Source organism: Syngnathus typhle, linkage group LG10 (genome assembly GCF_033458585.1).
Source record: "Syngnathus typhle isolate RoL2023-S1 ecotype Sweden linkage group LG10, RoL_Styp_1.0, whole genome shotgun sequence".
In the NCBI taxonomy this organism is placed as follows: domain Eukaryota; kingdom Metazoa; phylum Chordata; class Actinopteri; order Syngnathiformes; family Syngnathidae; genus Syngnathus; species Syngnathus typhle.
The window spans coordinates 2,988,069-3,013,514 of NC_083747.1; the positions used below are offsets into that span (position 1 = coordinate 2,988,069).

Sequence of the window (25,446 nt, forward strand, 5' to 3'; positions counted from 1 at the left end):
TATTTCTTTTCTACATGCATCTCAAGTGGGGGGAGGCCTCTGCCCCATTAGCCCCCCCCCTCTGCACGCCCCTGGATGGTTCACCAGTCTCGTCCAGCCGCGTCACTCAGGTGTGCTGGGGGCCTGAAATTTAAAAACCTCTTTGTAAATCTGCTGGGATTGGCTCCAATCACCCGTAACCTTGGACAGCGCTAGAAAATGAATAAGATGGAAGCTTTTCAATTTCCACCTCACTTTTACCTCCAAGCCGGACTATGCATATTTAAATATCAACTTTCCCAAATTAGTAAAAGGCACTGGAACACAACATTAAAAACAAGCCTTTGCTCGAAAGACATTAATATTTAATCCTTTTTTTTTTTTTGGACAGAAAATCATAATCTTGACGAACGAGCCGACAAGCATTAACCTGTGTCTACGAGCGCAATTAAAAACAACACACTGCAGTGCATGCAAATATCCTCCCAGGATCCACCACAACCACCCAACAGATCAGTCACAGTGGAAAAAGACCCCCTGCGGAGCCTTTTCCCCCTCCACTGTGGTCCTCACTCGATTTAGGTTGCTCACCAGCGGGGACAAGTTCGCCGTATCGGAGCACTGAGGCATCATGGGAAATTAATGATTTCCGGGAAGTGAGCTAATGAGTCCACAAGCGTGATGGAATATAGATAAAGCAACAGGAGGAGGAGGAGAAGGAGCGGGTGGCTAATAAAATGCTATCAATCGATGAGGGATAGAGGTGCCATAACACACACACACACACACACACACAGTGGGAGAAGCCAATAATTAGAGAGGACCACGAGCGGCGCAGTGATTACTGTCCCTACACCCTTCCCTGGGGTGTGTGACAAGCAAGGAATTAACACTTATCTCACATAAACACACATGACAAATAAGGCGAGTGCAGATAACAAACCCCGCAAAAAAAAGATTTTTGTGCCTCAATTGTGTTTGAGCAGCTTGTACCTGAACGCATCATTTGCTTATCGAGGTGTATTTAGTTAGCGAGAGCAAAGGTGGGGGGGGGGATTTTCCTATCAACGGCCACTTCACTTTTTATGAAGTCCTCAAGAGAGCCGCACTAAATATATTTATTTGATTTTTTTTTTTTATAGCGGTTCCTCTGAGGTTGGATTTGTTTTTAGGATTGCATATTGAGGGCCGACTCAATCGCTTGAGTGGGCTGTAAATGGCCCTTGGGCAGCAGGTTCCCCGCCCCTGAGTTATAGAGCAGCTGGGTTTTTTTTTTTACGGAGGTGTTTTGGTTTTGAAATGTGTTTTTTTACGACTAACTCGCCCAAAACTGCAAAAGAAAAAAAAAAACAGGTGCTGCCAGTAAATAGGGCAAACAAGGACGTCAAATTTAAGATGCTGAGGTGTGTAATTCTGCAAGATTTGGTAAAAAATATTTTGATGGTGCTGTTTACAGTTATAGTGTTATTCAATTACTAATTTAGACTTTTGTTTAGAGCAACAAATGGCAAGTGGGACTTTGAAAAAATGATATTACTACAACTTTTATTTACCTGAATGTTCTGTTCCAAACTCCAGCAGTAAACTTCGCCTCCAGCTAGGATGTCTGATTTCTCTCTTCCGTTCTTTTCTGACAAGTCATTTCCTGTATGTTGGAATAAATTTGTGTTTAGTAAAACTGGATCAGTGCATACAGCAGTGAAACAGAACTCAAGCATCCAGCTCATATCGATCAATAGCAATAAATATCATTTGCAGTATTGGTTTGATTGATTTCTTTGGATTCGGCTAACGTCGCAACATTTAGCAAGTGAATAAAACGTCAAAGGTGACGATATCACAATGATAAAACGATTGTTGACCCTAATTTAGATAACTTAGGTAGGAACATTTTACTTGCGTTACTTCCAATTAAAAATAATGAACAATAAATTACTACAAATATCTATTTTTTAATAAACCACCGACGGAAAAGAAAAAAGAAGAGCTATTATTATGAAGCCATCTCCCCCAAACAAATTGATGAAAGAAAATAATTTATAATTACTTTTGCTGCATTTAAATACGTATTTAAGTGTTAAGCGTTATTTGGAGGTGTTGGACACACCCTGAATGAGAAGTTAAACACTTTAAATCATAAATTACCTTGTCGTATTTGTTATTTGCTAGGAAGCCAGAATCTGTCCGTCTACACCAGTCGGCGCACGTCACTAGCAATTGGAACTCTCGCGTGACCACACCCTTGTGTTCTGATTGGTCCAAAGTTTGCCTAACCCCGCCCTCTTAACCTTAGCGGCTCCACCCTCCACAGACTGCAATGCAATCACTCCTGAGCCAAACCTCCTTCTGTCACATCCCCACAAGCTTCACCTTTTTTGATTTTGAGGGAAAAAGCCAGAATGAAGACTTTGGATAAACTAGCAACAAGTCCTCAATTTGAAGGCGCGAGATTTCTTAGCATTCAGTGACTCACTCAAGTCACCTGACTCAGAATGACGCACGTTCACTATTAAGTGATTTATTCTGAGTCTCCTCACCTGTTTTGTGTTTTTACACCTCTCAAGTGCTGCGTGCGCGGCCCCGACGAGGCGTGCGCGTGATGGGCTCCCTCATTTGGACCCCGGCCACGCTACCTGCTTGGAAAACCACTTTTTTACTTTTAAACATTATCTCAGCCGTCGTGAGCAAAAGACACGCAGTGTACTGGAACTCCACTAACAGCAGGTAACGAAAATTTCAGCTTTTCTTTTTTTGTTATTTATAAGTTTTATTTGTTTTGCACAATATTGCATTTAAGGTGCAAATATCTGCTCTGCACAAGCCTGGCTGGTCTGAGCTTGCACTGTTGCTCAATAGATAGCCAAGTAAATGAGTCAGTAGAAGGAATCGCTGCCATGCAACACACCTATGACTCACCTGTAATAATAAATCTCTTGACTAGAGTAGCTTTGCCCTGGAATGTGTTTTGATTTTTTTTTTTTATCAACTGAGCGCAAAGGAAAAGTGGAGGTTGTGACCGTGCGTGTGTGGACTTGATGGGGGGGCAATGCCAAACTTGGCTCACCTGCTGATCCAGGTGGTCCTTGCAAAGATAATTGTAGGGTGCAAGTAGGGGTACCTGCAGGCGAAGGTTGGGCTGCACTTGAAATAACATTGAGTCCTCATTGCATATGTAGAACAGTCCAATTCGGCAGACCATAGTGTTGTGTGTGAGTACAAGTGGATGTTTATTTCTGAATCGTAGGGTGTGCACACTTTTGCAACCACCATTTATTTGCAATTCATCTACAAATATGAATACATCACAAAAGGCGTAAGACAATCGAGTATTTGCCACTCACTGTTCTGGTTCATCGGTTACCATGACCCCCCCCTCCCTCTACGCCGCCCCCCTCCACAAAAAAAAAAAAAAACTTGGCCTCTCGTGATGTTTTGGTTGAAAGTTCAGTCAGTTTGAATGGTGTGCTTCCGTTGTGGTGGAGTTTAGTGTAATTGGCAGCGATGCGGCATTGTGATGCTTAAGGACCTCTTTGTAAGCATGTGGTTCCGACATGAATGGTCAGAATTCTTTGGCAGGCGGACAAGGCCGCACAATCACAGTGCCATCATCGGCGTCATGCAGAAGGCCAACGATCCCCGTGGTGCTGGTGGCTCATTCCCAGTGACCCTTCTCTCTCTCTCTCTCCCCGTCCCCCGAGTTAAAAGCAGGGTCCGCCATCGCTCTCCTCTTCCGGTCTTCCCTCTTCATTACCGTCCTATTTACACCCGCCTCCCCTACGCCATTTTCATCCTTCACAGCTCCCTCCTGCCCATTGATGGATGTATGAGCTGTGATTAGTTGAGCTTCAATCATTTTTTCCCCATATCCTATTTTCAATAAACTGCCCGCCAAGCCCCGGCTGGTCTCGGTCCTGCTGAGAAAAAGTCCGGGTCCGCTTCATCATGAGCGTCAGGGAACCATAGAGGGAACATTAGGCCACTAACTGACCCTACTGGTGCTTGTCATTTCCCAATATGATTTTTATATTGTATGCTATTGAATGTACAAAGTGTATTTTAAAAGGACAAGTGAAAAAAATTCTTCATGATTATGTTGTATGCGTCCAAATACATTTTGCGATTGTGGAATATGAATCAAGCAGACAAATCTGTTTTATCTAGCTTGGAGGTGGCCATTTTGTCTTGTTTTGCCACTTCCTGTCAACTCAGTGACATCACAGTAGCTAAGTGCTAAGTAATTCAGGGGTTTAATCAAAATAAGTTTGTTAATTGTAGATGTATTTTTTTGGTTACAATTCACTAGCATCTCGTTGGTCTTCTTCAGACAACAAACTGCTGTCGTTGAAAATGAACCAACAGCTCCCCTGGTGGTTGCAGCCGAGTACTGCACCCCTGTCCATTAGTTCAATCAACAATCCATTCCAAAATTATTAAGCGATTTATCGTGCCCGTCCTTAATATCCAACATCACAATTTTACTATGCAAGTTCAGGTTTAATTATTTACTTGGATTTCATTAGTAAAAATGTTCTTTCAATTGTGGCGGAGCTTCATGAAAAGTAATTAGTTCACCACAGAGTGAATTTTAGTGGCGAATATGCATTCTAGAACGCTCAGCCTCGAAGCAACAATTAAAAAAAGGTGCTTTACACACTTAATATTGAAGGCACTTTTGTAGCCCGGGAGCCACTGCAGTCTCTTTAAACACGTGATGGAAGACTTTGGCCGTCACCTTTCCGTCACTGTCCGGATTTATGATTTTAATGAAGCACGGCCAGCCAAGCGAAGATGCTTTAAAGTGACGCACGTTGGAGGGGAGGGGGGGAGCGGGCAACCCACCTCCCTGATTGAAAAATTGGAGCTGGGAAAGAGCGAGACTCAGCGCGGGCCTCTTACTTTTTTACGATTTAATGAACGAGGTTTACGAGCGTTGTCGATTTTATAGCCGCCTTTTCTCTCACGCTGATTGTTCCTTTATTAGAAGAGAGATTATTTTCAGACTTCCCGGAGCAGTTAAAGGTTAGTATAATATTACAAGCGAGCTGTTATGGAAGGCGGTTGTTGGTTCAAACAAGGTGATGAACAAATTCGGCTCCCCTTGACTAACTTCCGTGTCACCCCCGAACGCTTTCGGTCTTCAAATCCCACCCCTGCCCGCGTTCTGGTCGTAAAGCGTCGGATCAGCAGCCTCCTAATTGGAGACAAAAGTGTTTTATCATCTCTTCCGAGGGATCCCGCACAGCCTTACGCCTCATTTTCCCCTTTCCCTCGTCTCCCTCTCATGACAACAAACTTTGGGCCAATCCGGCGAAAAGCGAACGAGGCTGCTCCTGGTTCTTTTTCGAAAGCACGACTCATTAGCTTTTGGGTTTCTAATTTAATGTGTCAATGCATGCTTCATTTGCCTTTCCTGCGTGAGTGGGTCGCTTGAAATACCAAACGAAATCACGTCCCGCACGTGCAAACAAGGGCGCTGGGTATTATCAGGTGAGATGGTTGACCTTTTTTTTCCCCCCTGAGAGATTTTATGAACATTAAGTACACCTGATCGGTCTAATGCGAGCCAATGTTATCATTGCACGGATTTATTTATATTGTACGGTTGCAAGATAATAAAAGTTGACCCCAAATTAGTCGACAGGTCACGATAAGTGAAATCATCATTAAAAACATATTAGAACACATTAAGGAAATGGACAGGGTTTTTTTTTTTTGGCTTGCAACATGAGTGGGATCAAATATTACAAAGGCTTCTTGATTAGTATGATGGCGTGCAGATTAACTACAAAAATACATGAAATTGGCAATTTATCTTTCTGATGGTGTCAGGGTAAAATTGTATTTTAGATTTATATTTAATAATAATAATATAAAAAAAATTTAAAAAAATTTAAATAAGCCCAAGATAAATCACCTCATATCGTATTTTCTTCGCATTTGTGACCTAAAACCTGCGTGACTCAAAGGAAAACCGGAAATGGGGTTGCATAAGTGTGCACACCCGCATAGCTGGAATTTGCCTGCGCTCAGAATTCAAATCACATTTAGAATCATGTTAAATAGGTGTCAGCATACACTTGCTGTCATTTAAGGTATTTCTGGTTTTAAAAATGTGATGTTCTAGTAGGCTTTTCCTAGATTTCCTACATTTATTTACATCCAAGCAAAAACCTGCAAGTTTACTGCACTATAATTGCTATTTGGAACTGTTCCTAATTTTCTCCACTCATTTTTATTCCCCTAAAGAAGTGGCCTAGTTATGGCGTAAAAAAAAAAAAAAATCATGATTTTATTATTTTATATCACAAAAACCTGGCATTTGAACAGGGGTGTGTTGACTTTTCATATCCACTGTACTTTTTCTTTACCCACGGCTGTGCCTGCTCGCTCCGCCTCCGGTCGTATGTGTGCATGCAAATGAGTTTTTTTTTTTTTTTTTTTTTCAAATTATTATTCTACGATTGCGTCACAGACTCTGTGAGTGCGTACGAGTGTAAATGGTGATAAATGATTAACACAGAACCTGGCTGAACTATAATCAAGCTAGCTACAGTCAGCTAATTAGCACTTTTTTCCCCTGTCCCTCCGCACATGCACACACATACACACACACACACACACATTCTCTTGTCTCAGCTCGCGTGTCATGGAGTCGCATCAAGGTCTGCATCCGTGCCTGATTGTCTGGCCGCTGAGCTCCGTCCCTGAGCCGAGGCAGCGTGATGGTGTGGCTTATCTGTCGTTGGTAAATGTGCTTTGTGTGTTTGCGGTCGCCGTACACTCAGTGTGTTATCCGCGCTGACGCACTGTGGGTGGCTTTGCTTTTGGGGAAAACAAAAGATGAGATGTGATTGTAGTGGTTGTGTCGCATTGTCGTCTGCAAATTGAGGCCACTTCTGCATGTGACCCACCGGACTGCAGATGCGAGTGTGATTACAGCTTGGAATGAAGGCAAACTTGTTCTTGTTGGGGTTTTTTGTAGGGGGCTTTTGTGGCTTACCTCCAACAGGGAAGCTTGGTAGATGATGAGGAAGGCCGCATTTTGTTGCTGGTCCGGATTAAGGTGCAAATAGATTTATATTTTTGTTGCAGAATTGAAAACACACTGGAATGAATCAGGGTGACCATATTTTGGTTATGATGATCAAATTAATTGTAGTAATCATAATGATCTTTTTTTTCTTTTCCTCAGACAGATCCCAGTATGCAATTCTTGAGCTGTAAACAGTACCGATACTGGGTACCGATACTACCTGTACTTTTCATAGATATTTCCCCCAAAAAACAATGAGATAATTTCTGATTTTTATATCCCAATCTAGCAATTTCCCTTAAAATTGTGTGAATTTAAGGACTATTTTTATTTCTAATTACCAGTTCCTGATTTTAAAACCCTCACAAGAGTGCCGATTTCTTGAAATAAAGCTCCAATACGATACCTGGCATCAGTACTCGTCCATCCCTTATAAATTATACAAATTATTATGACTGAAATCCGGACTTGAACCGAAGTGCATGTCATTGAAGAATACATGTTGAGTCTATAAAATCAGTTGTGTTCAAAACTGTCCCGGAAAAAAAGATGTTTGCACCCCATAGTACAATTTGGGACTAATCTTTGGCCTTGGTAGAGGTCCTGAACTCGACTGATACGAATCTTCAGACTCATCACAGAGTGTGATAGTGATACTGGATGAAAATAAACAAACTTTGCCTTTCTGCCAATGTTGTGGAGATCAACCCACAGCTAGGTCATGGTCTTGTTTCAGCTCGTTAAGGTGTGACTGGAGAATTAAAAGGAGGAGACACTCGGCGAGGTTTTGGACTCTGGCCTGCAGATTGCGCAACGAGGTCTCGCACTGCCAATTTCTTGTGCTTTTTTTTTTTTTTCTCGCTGTCTACTCCAACAAATGATTCCAATTGGCTGGAAAGCAGCTTTAGTATTCAGATTGCATTGAGCAAATATTTGCTGAAAAAGATGGGTTGAAAAGGCTAGTTTGCTTAAGTACATCCTAGTTTCTGTTAAGCTTGCTGAAAAATCGTTTTAGAAGTGCTTTCCGATTCCAAATCACACCGTAGGAGTAAAAAAAAATCAAAGCTAATTAATCAAAATGACCATACGTAGCTTTCTCGTTGCTATCTGTGTTAGTGAAGTGCCGCTAACGCTGCACATGACTCTTTGGCGCAAAATGGCCGCGGCATTGTTTGTAGGCGACGAGGCGGGAGGTTGTGGTTTGTGAGTCTTCATTCGCCGCCATTGCTCGACGTGTCACACATATTCCTTTCCGACGAACCCCAGCGCAATTAGGATTTGGCGCGAGGATACGGAAAGTCAATCAAGTGTAGCTCGGTTGTAACGCGGCACTGTGTTGAGCCACCGAGGATGTGAGGGGGGGCGGATTTAACTCCGTCACGCTCGCGCCTCGTTGGCCGGGCTCAGAGGTCCTGTCGGGAGACGACCCAAGACTTTCCGAGACAGAAATTAAATTAGTATCGACCCGGGCGCGGCACACGAGTGCAGCCAGAATGATTTTACCACACGTGTTTGCCATCGTGCCCGAATTAAAACGGAACGATAGAAAAATTGAAAATGAATTTAAATATTTGATTGCGCTATTCTGCCATATGGGAGTAACAATTTTGCTCTCTTTTAAATTCACATTTTTATTCCATTTATATTTTTGGTAATGGCATCTTTTTACATTTTAAAATCCATGTGCCAGAAATGCATGTTTGAGACTTTACCAAGTAAACTCAAATATTTATGACTCATTATAAATCATGCTTTTGACCGATAATCCTGGCTCATGTGATCTCATCAATTGTCAAATTTTCTCATCTCAACGCCTCGCACGCATGAGTACACACACATGTGAGTAAAACCATCCGCGGCGAGGGATGGCGAATGCGGTAAGGAAAGCACGGTAGGGAAGGAGTCAACAGATTTTACGTCCCCAAAGAGCTCCAGAGGGCCTCTGGGGGGGGGACGTGGTGATGAGGTGAGAGCCAAAGAGGCAAGAAAGGATGTCAGCCGCCATTATTATCACTGTCAGCAACGGGCGTGGGGAGCGAACACACACACAATCCTCATCTAAAGGTGTGGCATGAAGATGCACGTAGCCAATGGTGGCATTGTCCTGTTTACACGCACACACACTCCGACAATGGAGGGCAGTCCGAATGTCTGTGATTCTTTTTTTTTTAAAGTAAGCACGCTAGTCGTAACTCCTCTTTTTGTAATTGACAGTGTTTCAAGCAGCAATGTTTTTTTTTTTTAAGCCTCGTCCCAACTCGGCAGCGAAAGAACTCATGAATCTCATTGCTCCTCTATTCAACTGGAAATGAAACTCCTTGTGCTTCCAAAAGTAGAAACGCAGATTGAGCGTGTGAATTAAAAAGTGCGTGTTGGATTGAAAATACACCCAGCGACAAGAAACACAAATCCCGTTTCACTCGGAGCAAGATCTTTGAACACGTTTTTTTTTTTTCTTCGCTTGGCTCTGTCGTAAATTTTTCAACGTACATTGTGATCCCTCTGTGTCAATCTTGTAATTTTGGGTCATCATGGTTCATTACTTAAAGAAGCAGCCAGTCAGTCATCTTTAATCCCAAATTAATCACATAATCCCGATCCAGCGCTACGTGAGGCGGGTGTCTGCATGGCTCCCCTTGACCCTGGCCCGCCGCTTCCTTCCTCAATGCTCCCCCTCCCCCCCCCCCCCCCTCCCATTGTGTCGCAAGTCTCCGCCAGGCCTTCCCGAAATGCTCAGGGGCAGAGAAAGGCATCTGGTTGGAGCGACAAAATGTTGTACTCGACCTGAAATTTCTGCAAGTGTATTGTTTTGAAATGAGGTGAAAGGCATGTCTTTTGTTGCCATGGTGACACCGGAGAACCTCATTCGAGGTCCCACCAGCCAGGACCCCTCATGTTGACCAGATGAGACTATTTTCTGTAGTGAAAATGCACTGTTTTTGTTATCTAGCCTTTGCCATGCTTTTATTAGGTCGCTGATCATGTGTAAAATGCCAAAATCGTACTGATTTTCAAGGAAGCAGATGTAAGATTTTTATTTTTTGGTATTGGAATGAAAACGTTTTTAGAAAGCATTTTATATTTATCATAAATCACAGATTTTTTTTTTTTTCTGTAAACTAATTTTCTCTCTATCGTTTTTATTGAATATATATATTTGGTAATCTATTTTTTTTTTTTATTCTAAAATTTACCAAAATTAGGACAAACTAATCAGACTTTGCCAGCACAGTGACACACTGTAAAAATCTGTTCAGTTCCTGCTTGTATGCAAAATTCGACAAAATCAAGAAATTGCGTGAAATATATATTTAACTTGTCATAAAGGAAAAGTATATAATGCCCATTCAACTTTGTTATAAAGCGAGTAATGAAAAATTGAAATCAATAAATATCAATATTTTATAAAATGCAAGCTAAAATATATCAATTATGAATAATGTGAAAAATGCAAAAACAATTTGTTACTGTCTAGCATGAAATGTACTGTAGCTGCGTCTCGTGGGGTCGCGGGAGCGAGGTGGGCAGCTGTGCGTGACTAGAACAGGACAAAGCCGAGTGCCCCGAGGGGGCTATCCGGGCGACCTTCCGCACCCGGAATGTGCGGCCCGCTATGACGCCTAAGAGTTGTGACGGAGAAAGATGGAGACGCGGAAAGAAGCGTGCAACGGCTGCGAGGGAGGGAGGGAGGCAAGGCTGAGGGCCAGTTTGGGCTCTTGGGATTCCAGAGCAGTGACCGTGAAAGTGCTTAGATAAACACAGAAGAGGAGGGGGGGAGTGGAAGAGGCAATGGAGAGAAGCGAGAAGGTGAAGTAACGTCTCAAAGTGACGGCTGAAGGAACCGTGTTGCGAGTGACTAAAGTAGAACTGCTGTAGCGTAGTCAAGCAAATCTGTAATAATTACATTCTGCTTATATCGTAACCATTGCGATGCATTTTAAACCAGATGCCGACTTTGCGATGAAATTAAATCGGCACCTTTCATTCGAAATGGTAATATTATTACGGACATCCAAATCATTCCAATTCTGCACAAAAGAAAACGACCGAAGGGAATATATTGAAAAGCAATGTCTGCCATCTAGTGGTGATTAGTGATATTACAATTTAAAGTCAACCCTTGTGTGCTAAACACAGAGAATTCTTCTTGGTTTGCTTTGCCTTCCAATTCAACTGGATTGTCCTACTTTGGAATGCCACAATTGCTTCGGAGCAAATGACTCAAAAGGAATGCGGAGGGAGGAGAATCACATTTGACTTTTAATTGGTAGTTGCACCAAAGTTAAAAATATTGCAGAAAAGCATTCAAGACAAGTCAAAGGAACTGGAAGGTGTCCAAGTGTTATTTTATTGACTCACGTGCCCAATGGTCTCGCCCTGGATCTTCTCCTTGCCTGAGTCTAAATAATTCAGAGCGGTTGCTTCTATTAGGACGCATTTTCTCGACATGTCTGGACCGGCCGACGGGCTGGCCGTCCTCTCATTGGGGAATCTCTCGACTCGAGTGAAAGTATTTTTTTTTCCCAATCGGCCTTTATTGATTGCTGACAGGGGGCTCTGTTGTTACCAAAAAGTCTGAAATGGGCCAATGATAAGTGTGCTGATGGATGTTTTGGCTCAGCTGGAAAGCGGCGAGGTGTTTGCATAGTCCACGTGGAATTTGAGGAATTTGAGCGCATGCGGTGTGGAAACGTGTTTCGGCATATTGCCTCGTCTTTTTTTAGTTCTTGGTGGGGGTCGAGCTGCACTTCAGTCTTATGATGTTTGTATATTTTTAATTTTTTTAATTTTATGTGTTGCATTTACGTAGCCTCGCTTTTGTCTCCAGTTTGTGACTTGTTACTACCACAAAAAGTGAAACAGGAAGGTCGCGTCGGTGCTTTGACCTTTGAGTCCTGCAGATGAAAACAAAAAATGCGGCGCGAGAATGTCGTTGTCTGTTATCGGACGTGTGACCTACTTAGTGGAATTCTCAGACGAGTCAAAAATTTCCAGCCATTGGTCGTGTCCTTTTTCACCGTGTTTATGCTAAAATGCTAACGTGCTTAACTTCCGATTAGCCACTGTATTTTTTTTATTTTGCTTCACTCTCCATATAATAGTTTCTTCTTCTTTTATTTTTACCTGAACATATTTAAGACTTGCTTGTGTTAACACTCAATTTGTTCCGACTTGTCTTCTATGATTTTTACTTTCGTTTCTACAACGTGTGCTTATTACTTTGAGCTTTGGGCTTTCCGGCGGTCGCTTGTAAGAAGGCAAAGATAGAAGACGAGTAAGGTGTATGGGCGGGGTTTTGTTTCGGGCCCCCCATCCCGGCTCTCGATCGGTTGTTGTCCTGGTAACGGCACATCTGACCTTATTTAACCCCCCTTGCTTGTCCACAGCTCCAACACTTCTCTCGAACTTTATTTGTTTGTTGGATTGGAAGTGAAATAAAGCAGCAGTTATTGCTGGGCCGGGGTCACGTGGGCTCGCAATGCTCTGGTCAAACTGTGAAAATTGAAACAATTGAAAGACTGCCAGCCTATTTACATCACAGAGTGGGTAAAATCTTTTTGGAGCTGGAAAAGTGAGATTAGGCCTGACCATACACACACACACACACACACAGATAGTGAGAGTGGCTCTTGTGGTTTGCGGACACCTGTAGCCGTATCAAAATGCTCCTGATGGGTTGGTTTTGATACTGATGGCAAGTAGGAATATGACATTTTCCTCACTTGTGATATGCTGCTGAGTGGCACAGAATGAACAACAAGCAGAAAATAAGATCTTCTCCAAGGCTTGAAATCGACGTAGTGAGTGCCACGGCATCATATTCCGTACAACAAAGACGTTATGTGTGCCGGTTGATTTAGTGTAGTGCTGCGTTCAAGGCTGGGGGAAAGTAGGAAAAAGCATGTTTTGTTCCAGTTAAAATGAAAAAAAAAAACAGCAATCGGTGTGAAACGAAAGAGAAATATAATATTTGTTTATTAGACTTGATGATGATTTATTAGAAATGATGATTATTATTAGACTTGATTATAACATGGGGGTGTTAACTTTTGTGCTGATGGGCCACACAATATTTATTTTAAAAACAAAGCTAAGGCTGGATAAATATTTTTAAAAAAAATTGTTTTTGCATTACAATAAATTCCAATTAGACAATTGTTAAATAAGATCATTTTAATGATTCAATTTAAAAAAAAACAAAAAAAGGCCTGTTTGAAAAACTAACTGGGCCCACAAGTGGCTCGCAGCCTCCACTTTGCCTACCCTCGCTCCTTGGCCATTGTTTGTTCCAGCTTTGCGAACTGTGACCTTCAACTTGGAGCAGCGCACTTTCCCAATCGGATGACTGGTACTTCCGACATTTTTGGATTCCAGGAACACGGCATAAACACACTTCCCGTCAACCTTGATGGGAAAAGTGGTGTCGGGATAAAAAACAGGAAAGACTTTGTGATTGTCTCACTGGGTCAAGCTAAGAATCTTACGAAGGCGTGCATGTTGGGAACGGGCGGGGCTTACGCCGAGAGATTTTTTTCGTCCAGCTTTGCAGGAGGTTGAACAACAGGGGGTCCGCAGATGGTCCGAGGCGGGGGGGTGAGTTCCTTGTTTGTGCGCGTGGTTGGGCGTAAGCACCAGGTTAGACACAACACGGGTGTTTGGGCTCGGCGAAGGCTCAGAGTGGGGGGGATAAGAGGGGAGGCGGGGTTGACCTGATTCTACTCCCATTTACGAATGTACAGAAACACTGCAGAGGAAATCGAGCGGGATACTTCTCCGATTCTGCAACAGTTGTTATTCCCATGAAGGAAATCCTGTTGAGCAGGATTCCTCTTTTTCACTTTCCCAACGTTGAATTTGTTTTTCCCCTACTAAGAATGAACCAAATGAGTATAAAACCAAAATTTTTGGGTGGCTATCAAAACCCAGCAGCATTTTTTGTGGTTCTAACATTTCCGCTTTGTTTTGGGGGGGCGTGATGTGTGTCACGACCTTGGAGAAAACAAGTTTGATGTGATTTGGTGGCACCGCCCCGCATAATCACTGTAGGGATTGTGTCGTATGAAATTGTAGCTCGCTTGAAGGCTCGCCACCTGCTTAATCCCTTCGCTTTGTTTTCAGCCTCCTGCGGATGAATGGCGAGGACCCCGCTTCAGTTTCTGGCTTAGCTAAAAATGCTACGATAGTTAGCTTTGACCTTGACGCCTTCTAAAATCTCCGGGGAGAATTCCCGAGTTAATTGACTCTTAATTTGATTGTCCCACAAAAAAAAGAAATGCTTTCTTTCTATCTGAAGATTATTATGTTTAAATTTGTTCAAAGTTCTCAAGGTCACTTCATATCTCACTAATGAAGGGTTTAGATGTTGAGAAATTGCTAACAGGAGGGAGCCGGTAATTCACGACGAGTTCATTCCAATCAGTCCTAAAATGATTAGAACAAGGAATGGTTATAATCATTTATTTGATTTGATCGCAACGGAGTCAAAATGAAGTGTCGTGTCTCTTTTGTTTTGTTATCAGCCACAAAACTACTCCACGAAATGAGAAATTTGCTCCTCGAATCAAGTCACAAAGTGGATTTCTCTGTTTTTTGTTTTCTGAATGTCAGCTTGGGGTTGTCAAAACCATATTGAATATTTTTTTTCCTCATCTCAAGGCATCGCTGTCGTCATGCTAGCCAGTTGCTAGCATAATATATTGTAACCCGCGTCCACCATCGCATACTTTTGAAGCGATGCCTCAGTGACCACAAGGAGCCTCGAGTTTAGTCAGTCCCTCCACCCCCTCTTGACCACGGCGCCACCGAGTCTCCACACGAGCTTTAACTTTAGCACATAAGCACGAAAAGCGGCCTCTGCTTGGGGATTCGCACTTTTTCACTGCTGAATATTTTTAGCCCGCACTCGGACGATGTTCGGCATGCGTGAATGAGGATGATGCGGTCTTTTGCAAATGTCAGTTTTGTCACAATTATATCAAAACTGCTGGAAGCATGTTTTCACCCATCTTGTGCTGTCACCGCTGAGCCGAGTGTAATTAGGCCGGTCGCCAACCTAGCTGGCCCCCGCTGAGGACGAGAAAAGAAAGATGGCTGACAGGTTGACATCAGTACGCCATGTTGTTGCTATAATTGCTAGCATGCATCATTTTTTTGACTATAGCACAAGAATTTTTAAGAATCACTCGAATTTTTCTTGTATCTATAGGAGCAAAGCAGAGGAGCTCTCTGTGCTGTCCTTTCCTCAAGTACTCAAGTCGCCCCCCACATGCTTCTTGTTCCTCCTCGCTGACTCCCTGCGCCCCCTCTCTCCTCCGCTCTGTCACCCCTCTATAAAGGCTCCCACTGACAGACCTGACCCTTCACGAGCTGCATCCGGACTGTCTCTGTTTTCTTTCTTTTTTTTTTTTTTTCTCCGCCCTCGTGTTCTCCTTGCGAAGAGAAGACTAATTAAAGTCTTCCACTTGGCTGTTCCGCCCTCTGTCTGATCGTCGGCACTCGTAGACTGTCTGTGGTCGCTAATTAAAACGCTTAAATTTTTTTGGGTTTTTTTGTTGTCATACCTGTTGGTTCATGCTCACTTTATTCTGCCTTCCTAATTAGAGGTTTTGGCATACGGCGAACGTGTCTATGTCAAAAGTGAAGTCCAGAATCGCCTAGAGGTGTGAATGGAAGAGTGAATAGTTTTCAGTTTCTGTGCCCTGAGATTGACATGTGAATAAGTCCAAGGTCGGTTCCGATTTCGTTCATCCACAAACGGTATACAAAATAGATGGATGGGTGTTTTTTTTAATGCTTAGCAATGTTGCTAATCAAATGCAAATCAATTGATTTCCTGACACCGCTCTGTACCCGAGGACGCAATTTATCCAGGATGCAGAGTCTGAGAAGATTTTATTCCTAAATGGCCCGATGCTGCAGCCGCCGAGGTCATCGCCCGAGCGTAGTTGATCATTTTGCAGAACACCATTTTCACTCGGCTAAAAGTCATGTTATCCATGTTTAACTTAAAATAAGTCCCCATGGCTCTCACTCAGAAGGTATATATCAGACTGGTGAAGTGGTATCGGTGTTGTAGTATCGGAGTTTCTTTTTTTTTTTTTTTTTTTTTTTTTTACTAGTATGAGCACAAATGCACCAATGAGGTCAGGTTGCACGACTGAGTTTTTGGTACGTGTATTTTATTTAATTTATTTAATTTATTTAATTTATTTAATTTATTTAATTTATTTATTTATGCTATTTTATTTATTTATTGTGCAAGAATCAACAAGCACTCATCCCTCTCATTAGCTCTCGCCATGACTTTCCGTTTCCCGTTTGTGTTTTTCACTCTCAACCTTTCTTATTCCTCGCCGGCTTCCTTCACCCTGGTCTCGGTCCGTATTAGATTATACACGGGCAACTCTTTAATATGCTGTAACTGACAGGAAGGCAGGAATGGTTGCGCTGCATTATGCACCTCTTCTGTTCTAATGATACCGTCTTGTCCACGGGTTGTTATTGTGCCGAAAGCCAGTCAACCTCGACGGAAGGTGTGCTTGTGCATGTCAATCATGTCTGCGCTTATCGCCATTGTACAGGTTGAAGCAAGCCCAACAGGTTTTTGTTGTTGTTGTTGTTGCTCTTGAACTCCTCTCAGAGTTCATGATTAGCACTGACGTGTTTAAGCGTCACTAGTAATTCTAAAATATTACCTTCCAACATGCTAGTGTCTCATTTGTGCTGGGAGGAAAAAAAAAAAAAAAATCCATCACTGAGCCGGAGGTTTCAACATTTCACCAAGCATTTAGGAATCCCTGAATGCCCTTTATCTTCTTAATTGCTTTCTCTTTCCATTCAGTCTCCTATTACACTGTGTAAGTGTCTGAGAGAAGTCTCAGTCCATTGTGCCAGTTCTCAACCGACCTTTTTGCAGACTTGAGGGATCGTTCCACAATGCCAAAGCTCCAAAAAAAAAAAAACTCCCTATTGATTTTAAGTGATATGTGGCACAAGAGCGAGAAGGGACATTCTCGGCTGCGATTCAAATTGCTACATGTTTCTTTCCAGCGCTTGACCGCTCACAATTTCCAACTGGTCTCCCATCAGACTTTTAGGGATAATGGGGCCGGTGCCAAAAGCAAGATCCGTATTGATTTTAAATTGCATGGGAGAATGATCCATAAGATTCAGATGGGCAGACATGATTCTGAAAATAAGAACTCTGTTGATTTCAAATGACATGTAATAAGTAGGTCAAATCATAGACATGCACTATGAGTGGATTTTTGGTATTTGAGGTGGGCCTTAGCTGGCGAGCAGCTTGAGAAATTTAAAAAAAAGAAAGCCTGCTTAGGGCACTTAAATGAGGCAAATAAATGAATTGTGCCAAAAGCATCACAGTGTAAGAAAAAAAAAAAAAATTAAGAATATAATTTTAACCGTGCTAAGCTAACCTTTGCTAGGTCTACTAATATTTTAAGTCGTCTAAGGCTCATTGTACCAAAAGTCGCAAAAATATCAAAATTTTTGGCACTACTAAATTACTTCAACAAATGATTAGTTTTTAGGTCTTGTGATGCGAAAGGTGCAAAAATAAACCCTTTTTAGATAATGCTACTTTTTTTAAGGTTTAGCAATTAGCCTACGTGTGAAACATGTCGGATTTGAAATAAAAAAATTCTAGAATTCGGTAGCCGTTGAGTAAATTTCCTTGATTGACTTTGGCGATAAAATGATTTCATATTTTGAGTATTGTTTTCAGTTAATTAACTCCTTGAGACTGAATTAAAAGTGAACCTAGCTAGCTAGCTTGCTCGTACCTTGCTACCGACTGTTACTACCTCTCTCTTGGCAAATTATTGCTCATCATTTTGCATCAGTTATACTTGAACTTGGTCAAGTTATAAATTGTAATATTAATAATCTGTTTTTTATCGATCTTTTTTCCAGGTTAACGGCAGGCGAACTGTCCATCCAGGTGAACCTGAACGACTACCTGGACTTCTACTGCCCTTACTACCCCAGCCAGCAGACGCTGGGCCCCAAGCAGCCGGAGACGCTGGCCCTCTATCTAACAGAGGAGGCCACCTTCCAAGGCTGCGTGGAGACGCCGGTGGCCATCAAGCGATGGGAATGCAACACCCCCTTCGCCCCGTTCGGCTCGGTGCGCTTCTCGGAGAAGATCCAAAGATTCACCCCGTTCTCGCTGGGGTTTGAGTTTCTGCCAGGGCGCCACTACTATTATAGCTGTGAGTACCATGCGTGTGTGACTGCGCGTGGGCACCGATCCAAGACACATGAAGGCTTGCCATTGTTTAGAACCACTTTGAGGCTTGCTGATCCATTCACGGAAATATGCCATGCTTGGATAACCTGTAACGCTTATTACAGCCCATTAAGTTTCTCAGTTTGTTTTTAACTTGAGGAACCCCTTTATGAAAGCTATACAGGGAATGTTTGAAGGATTAGAAAAGAACAAAATCACGTCGTATGTCAAAAATCAGTTAACCCCTAAAAATTAAAAATGTTTTTATAATATTCTTATAAATTTTTCTCACTGTATTCTAGCCACCTCTGATTTTCCCCCATTCTTCAACCCGATCGGACATTTTGACAGCTGTAAAACCTTTTTTTTTTTTCTTTTTCTCCCCCCCAACTTTCCTTTTTAAGACGACTCGTGTCAGTGCGAGCAAGAGAAGTGGGTGGACGTGAGACAAGACGAGGAATAAAAGAAGTGAAGAGAATACATGGTGTGCAAAAGTGACACACTGAGAAACTGAAGGGCCACAAAATGTCAATTTGAAGCATTGAACAGAGAAATACGATCCTAAATACCGTTTTCGGCTAACCGGAAAAATTTGCGAGGAATTTAAATGTCAAGTTGTAAATTGAGGTTTGACCGTATCTGGTTTTAACATTTTACAGTAAGCACTTCTGTGACAGTTAAACAAAATGGAGGGAGAGTCAACAAAAGCAAGGGATGATAGAAAAAGAAAGCATCTTTACATAAATTACTCGTGTAGTCAGCCTGACTATAAAGCTTTGTTGGACTATAAAAGCCAGGCTCCACATTCATCTATATTTTGTGTACACACACAATTCGAAGACTATTGTGCTTGTTGCGCCCCTTCAGAGAATAGCAACAATAGAAAGTAGTCCCCCCCACCACCCCTCCGCCGGATCGAACCACTTTGGGCTCCCGAGTGTTTGTGTTTAGTCAACAAGAGTGATAAAGTTGGTCCAAATATGTGTCTCATGTGTTTAGTGTGCGCCACTGGGCACAATATAAAGGCATTAGACAACAATAGTGTTAGATAGACTAATTCCATTAGTTGCTCTAGTCTGAGCCCGGCTCAGCTCGTCTGCTCCCACACACTGTGAGGGCTCACAGGCCGCCATCTTTGGCTTCAAATGATACAGCCTGTTGACTTAAAAAGTTCATCCAAAAAAAAAAAAAAATTGTGTCATAGCGAGAAAAGGATCTTAACTGTGATTAATCTGGCTCAGGAAGTCAAAATAAAACCGATTTGTATCAAAACCAGAGCAACATTTTCCATAGGAGATCATGTTAATTATTTAATCTGTTCCAGATACGCCAAAGTATTTTTTTTCTCACCAAACTTTATAAGGGTCTGTGATGTTATTGTGGTATTATTATTTTGTGAAAACAAAAAAAATCATTTTGCAAAGAATATTTGATGTATTGGTATTTTGCAGGTGTATCTACTCAAGTGTCTATTTGGCATTTAAAAAAGAGAATACCCTCTCTCCGTTTTATTAAATGCCGTACCCTGTCATTTAATATAAGAGCGCTCTAAAAATAGACACGCTCGCTCGCACAAACTGCTTCACTGCTTATCACTTTTGTGAATTATTCAGTTTGTGTCATGCCAAAGATTGTTTCTTCTACACTTCACTCACCATTACGTGATGGATTTGAATACGTTTGTTTTCAGACGTGAAAATATAATTAAATAAGGCATAAATCGCGGCTGTCCCGATTCAGAAAGTGTGAGGGGAGGTCTAAATTTTCATTAGCGCCTTGCACTGAAGTACTTCTCTCTCTCTCGTCTTGGTTGTTGTGGCTCAGCTCTGCCTGCAGATGAAGGCCCGCCGCTGCCGTGTATGAAGCTGCGCGTCACCGTGTGCTGCGAGACCGGTGAGTGCGCGCCTCTTTTCATCAGCTCCTGCCTTTCATGGTTTTTTTCGCTCCCTCTGAACTCCCCTCTCCCCTCCTTTGCCACCACCTCTGCCTTCCATACAGTATTTCTACTATCAGGGCTCTTTTTTTGTGCAACTGTCGGCCTCATTTCCTCGTTACCTGTCCGACTGTTTTGTTTCCTCAAGCTTTTTCCTTTTCTCTCCAGTCATACCTCAACAGAAAAGCGATCGGACTTGTTTATTTTAAATTGCAAGCAAAAAAAAATAAAAACTCGGGCCGTCATTGCCATTTCCAGATGGTGTAACCAAACCCTAACTTGATTGTTTTAGCTTAATGCTAACATATAATGCAAAACACCATAGAAGGGCTAATGGAAAGCAGCATTCTTCCAGTAGACCTCAGTGCTGCTCAGCGTTTTTGTGGCACAATGTGGTACTACACTCAAGATGTGCAACTCTGAATTCTAATTTACCTGTATATCGTAAAAAGCCATGAAAATAATCACTCACGAAAAATCGGCAATACAGTACGCAAAGGCTGTAATTGGATTTTTTTTTCCCCCCCGTCCCTTCCTCATTGGCTGTCACCTTCATTCCCCTGCTCTCCATCTCCCAGCGTGAAATTCCTGGACTTGATCTAATCCAGAGCCCGCCTGGAGTAATGTTAGTCTTCCAGTCCACTGAGCTGCCCCTTCGGGTTGCCAATGTCGCCCGGGTCTTGCTGTGGGAATCCTTGCGCCACTAGTTCATGTGTGTGGCTTGGTTCTTACACGGACCCCATTGCGTGCCATTTGGTGATCTAATTTGGTTGTGTGTGTGAGACGTCTGTCCCAGTTCCCATCCCAGTGCTATCTGCAGGGGGTTTTTCATCCTGGACTGGACCCGGGGCACTCGGGGCAAAGGTCACTAAATTCTAAATCACTCTATTACTCGTCATTAAATGGGAGAAAAAATAGTAGAATAAAGAGGAAGCTTGGAATTGTCTCCTGATGATTGTTGTGGGCGTTTATTAGCAAAAAAAAAAAAGTTAGATAACTTGTTTTATTTGATTGGATTGTGTTTCGTGTACCTAATGAAATGTCCATTTAGTGTGCATGGGATCACACCAACTTAAGTGAATCTCCCGCTTTTTTTTTTTCCGTCTCTCTCTCTCATCCTGTCCCTTAACCCAAACTAATCCCGACTAAATTTGTGGCTTCCCATCTTTCCCTTTCTTTCTTTCTCTCTCCTCCGCTCGTCTGTCGTTCCTCAAGTGGCACTAATCCTCCCCTTGCTTCTGTCTTGCGCGCCCCCTTTTTTTTTTTTTTTTATGATCTTTCGCTAGCCGAGCAAAACTAATCTGGGCGCGCCCAAGTGTCTCCCAACTCCGCCCTCGTGTCGGATGCGCTCGCTAAGACACTTCTCTGGGCTGATAGAAAGAGAGAGAGAGACGCAAAAGATGGATGAGCCAGGGGAGGAAGGAGAGTTGAAGGGTCTCTGGATGTTCATTAGGTGCTGTGTTCAAATTCTCCCTCCCGGCACTTTTCTCGTTGGTGTGTGTGTGTGTCCCGTAGTAACACAATCACTTGTCCCCCGAAATGCATTTTTGTGCAGACAATTCCGTGCCGGGTTGCTCCGTTGCCAGCAATCACCTCCCTCGTACACACATTTGCGAGTTTGAAGGACGTCCACGGCGACATTGGACCAAGGTCACGCGGCAGATTGTGGCGGTTCTCTCCCGTGTGCACACCTGTGTGTTTATGGACTTAATTTAACTCCAAAACACACAACGCAGTGGACAAGAGGGATGCGGGAGGGCTCGGAATGACATTGTGTGTGCTGGGAAATGTATTTAAAGTTGGGTTTTTACTTTATTGCTTTTTAAGTAAGAGGTAGAGTAGCTAAGTTATGTTTTGAGTCATCAGTTAAGTGGCTAAGTTAGCTTTTTCAAGGTGTCAATGCGGGTGGTTGGAATAATCGGATGACCTCCAAATGGAAAAGTTTTGAACCGGCGTCGGTTGTTTGCGAATAAAATGTCCTGACAACAGATTTTCATTTCATAGGGAAGGGCGGCTACTAACAAGTTGTTTTTTCCCCCCACAAGATGGGTTGATTTGTTATTTATCATATTCGGACGTCCGACCCTTGGCCATATAATTAGGGACACCTCAGTTGAAGTTGCCTCGATTTGACTTTTGCCGATGACCTTGACCTGATGAAGATTGAGAATGTCCACAGATTTTTTTTTGTCAGTCACCCTTTTAGAAATTGTCCCAAAAACGACCAATTTACTGCAGATGTATTTATTTTAATTCCTGAAACGATGGTTCGACAGCCGAGGTCGATTTCATGCGTCTGTAAATGGCGTCCGCCTCACATCGACAGAAACCATTCAGATCCGAGGACATCCACTTTGCCGTTTTTCGCCATGATGTGTAACCGTTGCTTTTCGGTAGAGTTTCTGGGTGAGACCGCCTCACCCCTCCCTCCCTTCCTTCCTTCCTTCCCTCCCTTCCCTCCCCCATCAAGGGGGGCGGGGGGGTGAATACATCGCCAGTCTTCCTTTCACCCCAGCAAATAAAAGCTCCCTCCTCCAATCATACCTTTTGAACCCTCTCAACTGGAAACACACGTAGCGGCCCCGGCTTTGCCGACTCTCCAAACCAAGCAACGTTTTTTCCAGATTTTACTTTTTTATTTTTTCCATAGGGCGCTAAGCATTGTCGGTTAGCATTAGCCGCCACGTTTGTAAAATGGCGGCGTCCTGTGAACTGGAATGGTGGAACACTGCGGCAGAGCGACCCCCCCCCCCCCCACACACACACACACATTTTGCTACGGTGGTGCTGCACGTTCCAGACCGCAGTGCGGAAAAAGGAGCAAAGACCGCCATGCAGCACCGTCGTCGCCATTTTGCGTTGAGGCTCGCTGCCACCGTTATTATGAACAAGATTTTTTTCTTTTGTACAATTAGTTGAGGTCACAACATGCGTGTCACGCACACACGAGTAAACACGAGGCATTCCATCGACTGGTGTCGCACGGTTTCAGACTTTTTCTTTCAAAAGTATTTTTGAAAATCTGAATTTAAATTTAACCGTAAAGTGGAGATTGTATTTACAGCGTTTGATGGGAATCTCGTTGAAATGTAATTCAGTCGTACATATTTTTTCATCATTGCATCAAAAGTATTGTTTTTATTGTCCTATAAATATTTCTTTTTATGCAAGTGCAAAAATGGGTGTGTACTATTCACACGTGCGTATTTATATGAATTATATTTATTTTCCCAGTTAAAATTTGACCTATTTATTAATAATAATTCAGTTTATATAAATCTAGCCAAGGATTGAAACGTTCCAAAAATATTTTATAGGCATACACAAATGCAGGTTTTTAATAAAGCGCTGAAGTAGCATTTTTTATTTATTTTTTTTACATAAATATGATTTGTCTCAGACACGCACGCACATGGGTGAACACACACTGCGCGCTAGGCCAAGTCCCAGCACGCTATTTAATGCCTCATTAACCCCAAGATGGCCGTTAGTTGTAGACAATCAGCGGAGTAATTTTGAGCGACAGACGAGGCTTGCAGGTGACGCACACACACACACACGGCGTGCGCATAATGCCGACGTGGTACGTTTAGTTGCTGTGTTCACAGACAGGTGGCGCTGGTTTGTGTCTGTGTTATGTTGTCCTTATTTTTAACACGCATCCATATGTGTATGCACGTTCTTGTTTTTCTGTATTTGTGTGGCCCCGCCCGATTTTGTGTCCTTTAGTTGTACAACCTTTGACCTCTGAACTTGAATTGCATGCAGCTGCCTTTGTGTGTGTTTCTATTCTTATTTTCTCTTTAAGTGTGGAACCACCCTTGATATACTACACCAACTTTTGTTGTTGTGTGTGTGTGTATGTTCTTGTTTTTCTGCGTTTGTGAGGCACGACTTTTGACAAATTACCTTTTAGTGTGTTCTTAATATCTTTTAATTTATTTTTTTTGCCATCCTTCCATAATTTCCTTTTAGCGCAACCCGGCTGACAGTGTCCGCTTGTCTCCCCGGGTTCTGTCTTTTTTTTTTTTTTTTTTTTCCGTCTGACCTTCCTAAACTTCTTTTCTTCCGCCCTCGCTCGGGCTTTCAAGCTCTGTCCACTTCTTGGTCTCGCTCTGTCGTTTTGGATTTTGTCCTGTTTTTATTTTTTCTCTCCTCCCTTTTCATTTCCTGTATCCTCTCTGTCTGGATATAATCCCCATCACTGTAACGCTCCCTAATTTCCATAACACTTCTCCTTTTCCTGTTGTTTGGCTTTCCTTTCTTCCTGACCTTTAAGAGAATTTGCTGAGAATGGCTTAAGGTTTTAACAAAAGATAAATGTATCCCTTTGCTCATTTGTCTGCCTCTTGCTGTTTTTACTTCTACTAGCTACACTATTTTTTTTTTTGGAGAGCATTAAGCATGAAAACATGATGAATCAGCAAGTTCTTTCTAAAGTTTTCCCCTTTCTCTTTCCGTTTCCACTCACAGCATCCAAGGGCTCCAAACAAACTCAAGGTGAGATTCTTCACCGGTTTTCAGCATTCATGGAATTGCAAAAATAAAGTTGGAATAAATCATGAGAATTTTTTTAGGGTAGTCGTATCATTGAGCGGGGGAATTGCATTTATTCAAGAGAATAAAGTCAGAATTCATACTTTTAGGAGGATAGTCGTACAAGAAATTGTATATATTAAAAGAAAAATTGTATAGAATATTTTATCCAAAAAAAACAACAATTAAGTCAGAAAACTAAGAATCTCTTTTTAGAAATAATGTAACAATAGAAGACATAAGACGAACATATCCAAAACTGAAGTCAAAATGAAAAAAATGATAATATTGGTTTGTTGTTTTTTTGCAAACTCAGCAGATTTAAACGTACTTTTGAGAATTTTTTTTAAGAATAAGTGATGATACTTTGAGGGGGAAAAGTCGCAAAACGACCTAGCGCAAATATTTTCAACATATAAGCAAATATATTTTTTTTCTTCAACACTTCAACAATTTTTATTCTTTTTTTTTTTTTCCTCACAGATTTTTTTTTTTTTGTAGTTCAGAAGCATTCACATAACCTTAAAATAATTTTGTATTTTGTTAGTCTTGATCAATTCCCTTCTTTTCAGTTTCCTTTCTCCTAATAACCGAACATGATTGTCTTAACGTGACAACACTGTATGTACTCATAATTTGCTTCTTTTTTTTTTCTTCTTTTAACATTACAACCTTTTCCCGCAAAAATAAAACTTTTCATTGTTGTGTTATTACAAG

The 25,446-nt window shown here is 42.1% G+C and overlaps 1 protein-coding gene across 3 annotated transcripts in view; it reads left to right on the plus strand.

Annotated features, from left to right (window-relative positions):
* The first annotated feature begins 2,288 nt into the window (after positions 1–2,288).
* si:dkey-246i14.3 (ephrin A4) overlaps positions 2,289–25,446 on the plus strand; it is a 32,644-nt gene continuing 9,486 nt past the window's right edge. For 2 of the 3 annotated variants that reach the window (XM_061289011.1, XM_061289010.1), the window contains exons 1-3: positions 2,289–2,703; positions 17,945–18,243; positions 20,085–20,153. In XM_061289011.1, coding sequence (XP_061144995.1) covers positions 2,579–2,703; positions 17,945–18,243; positions 20,085–20,153 — 493 coding nt within the window. In that variant the 5' untranslated portion in view covers positions 2,289–2,578. Of the gene's footprint in view, positions 2,704–17,944; positions 18,244–20,084; positions 20,154–24,666; positions 24,694–25,446 lie in introns of all 3 variants that reach the window. The other variant, XM_061289009.1, reaches the window with a different exon arrangement.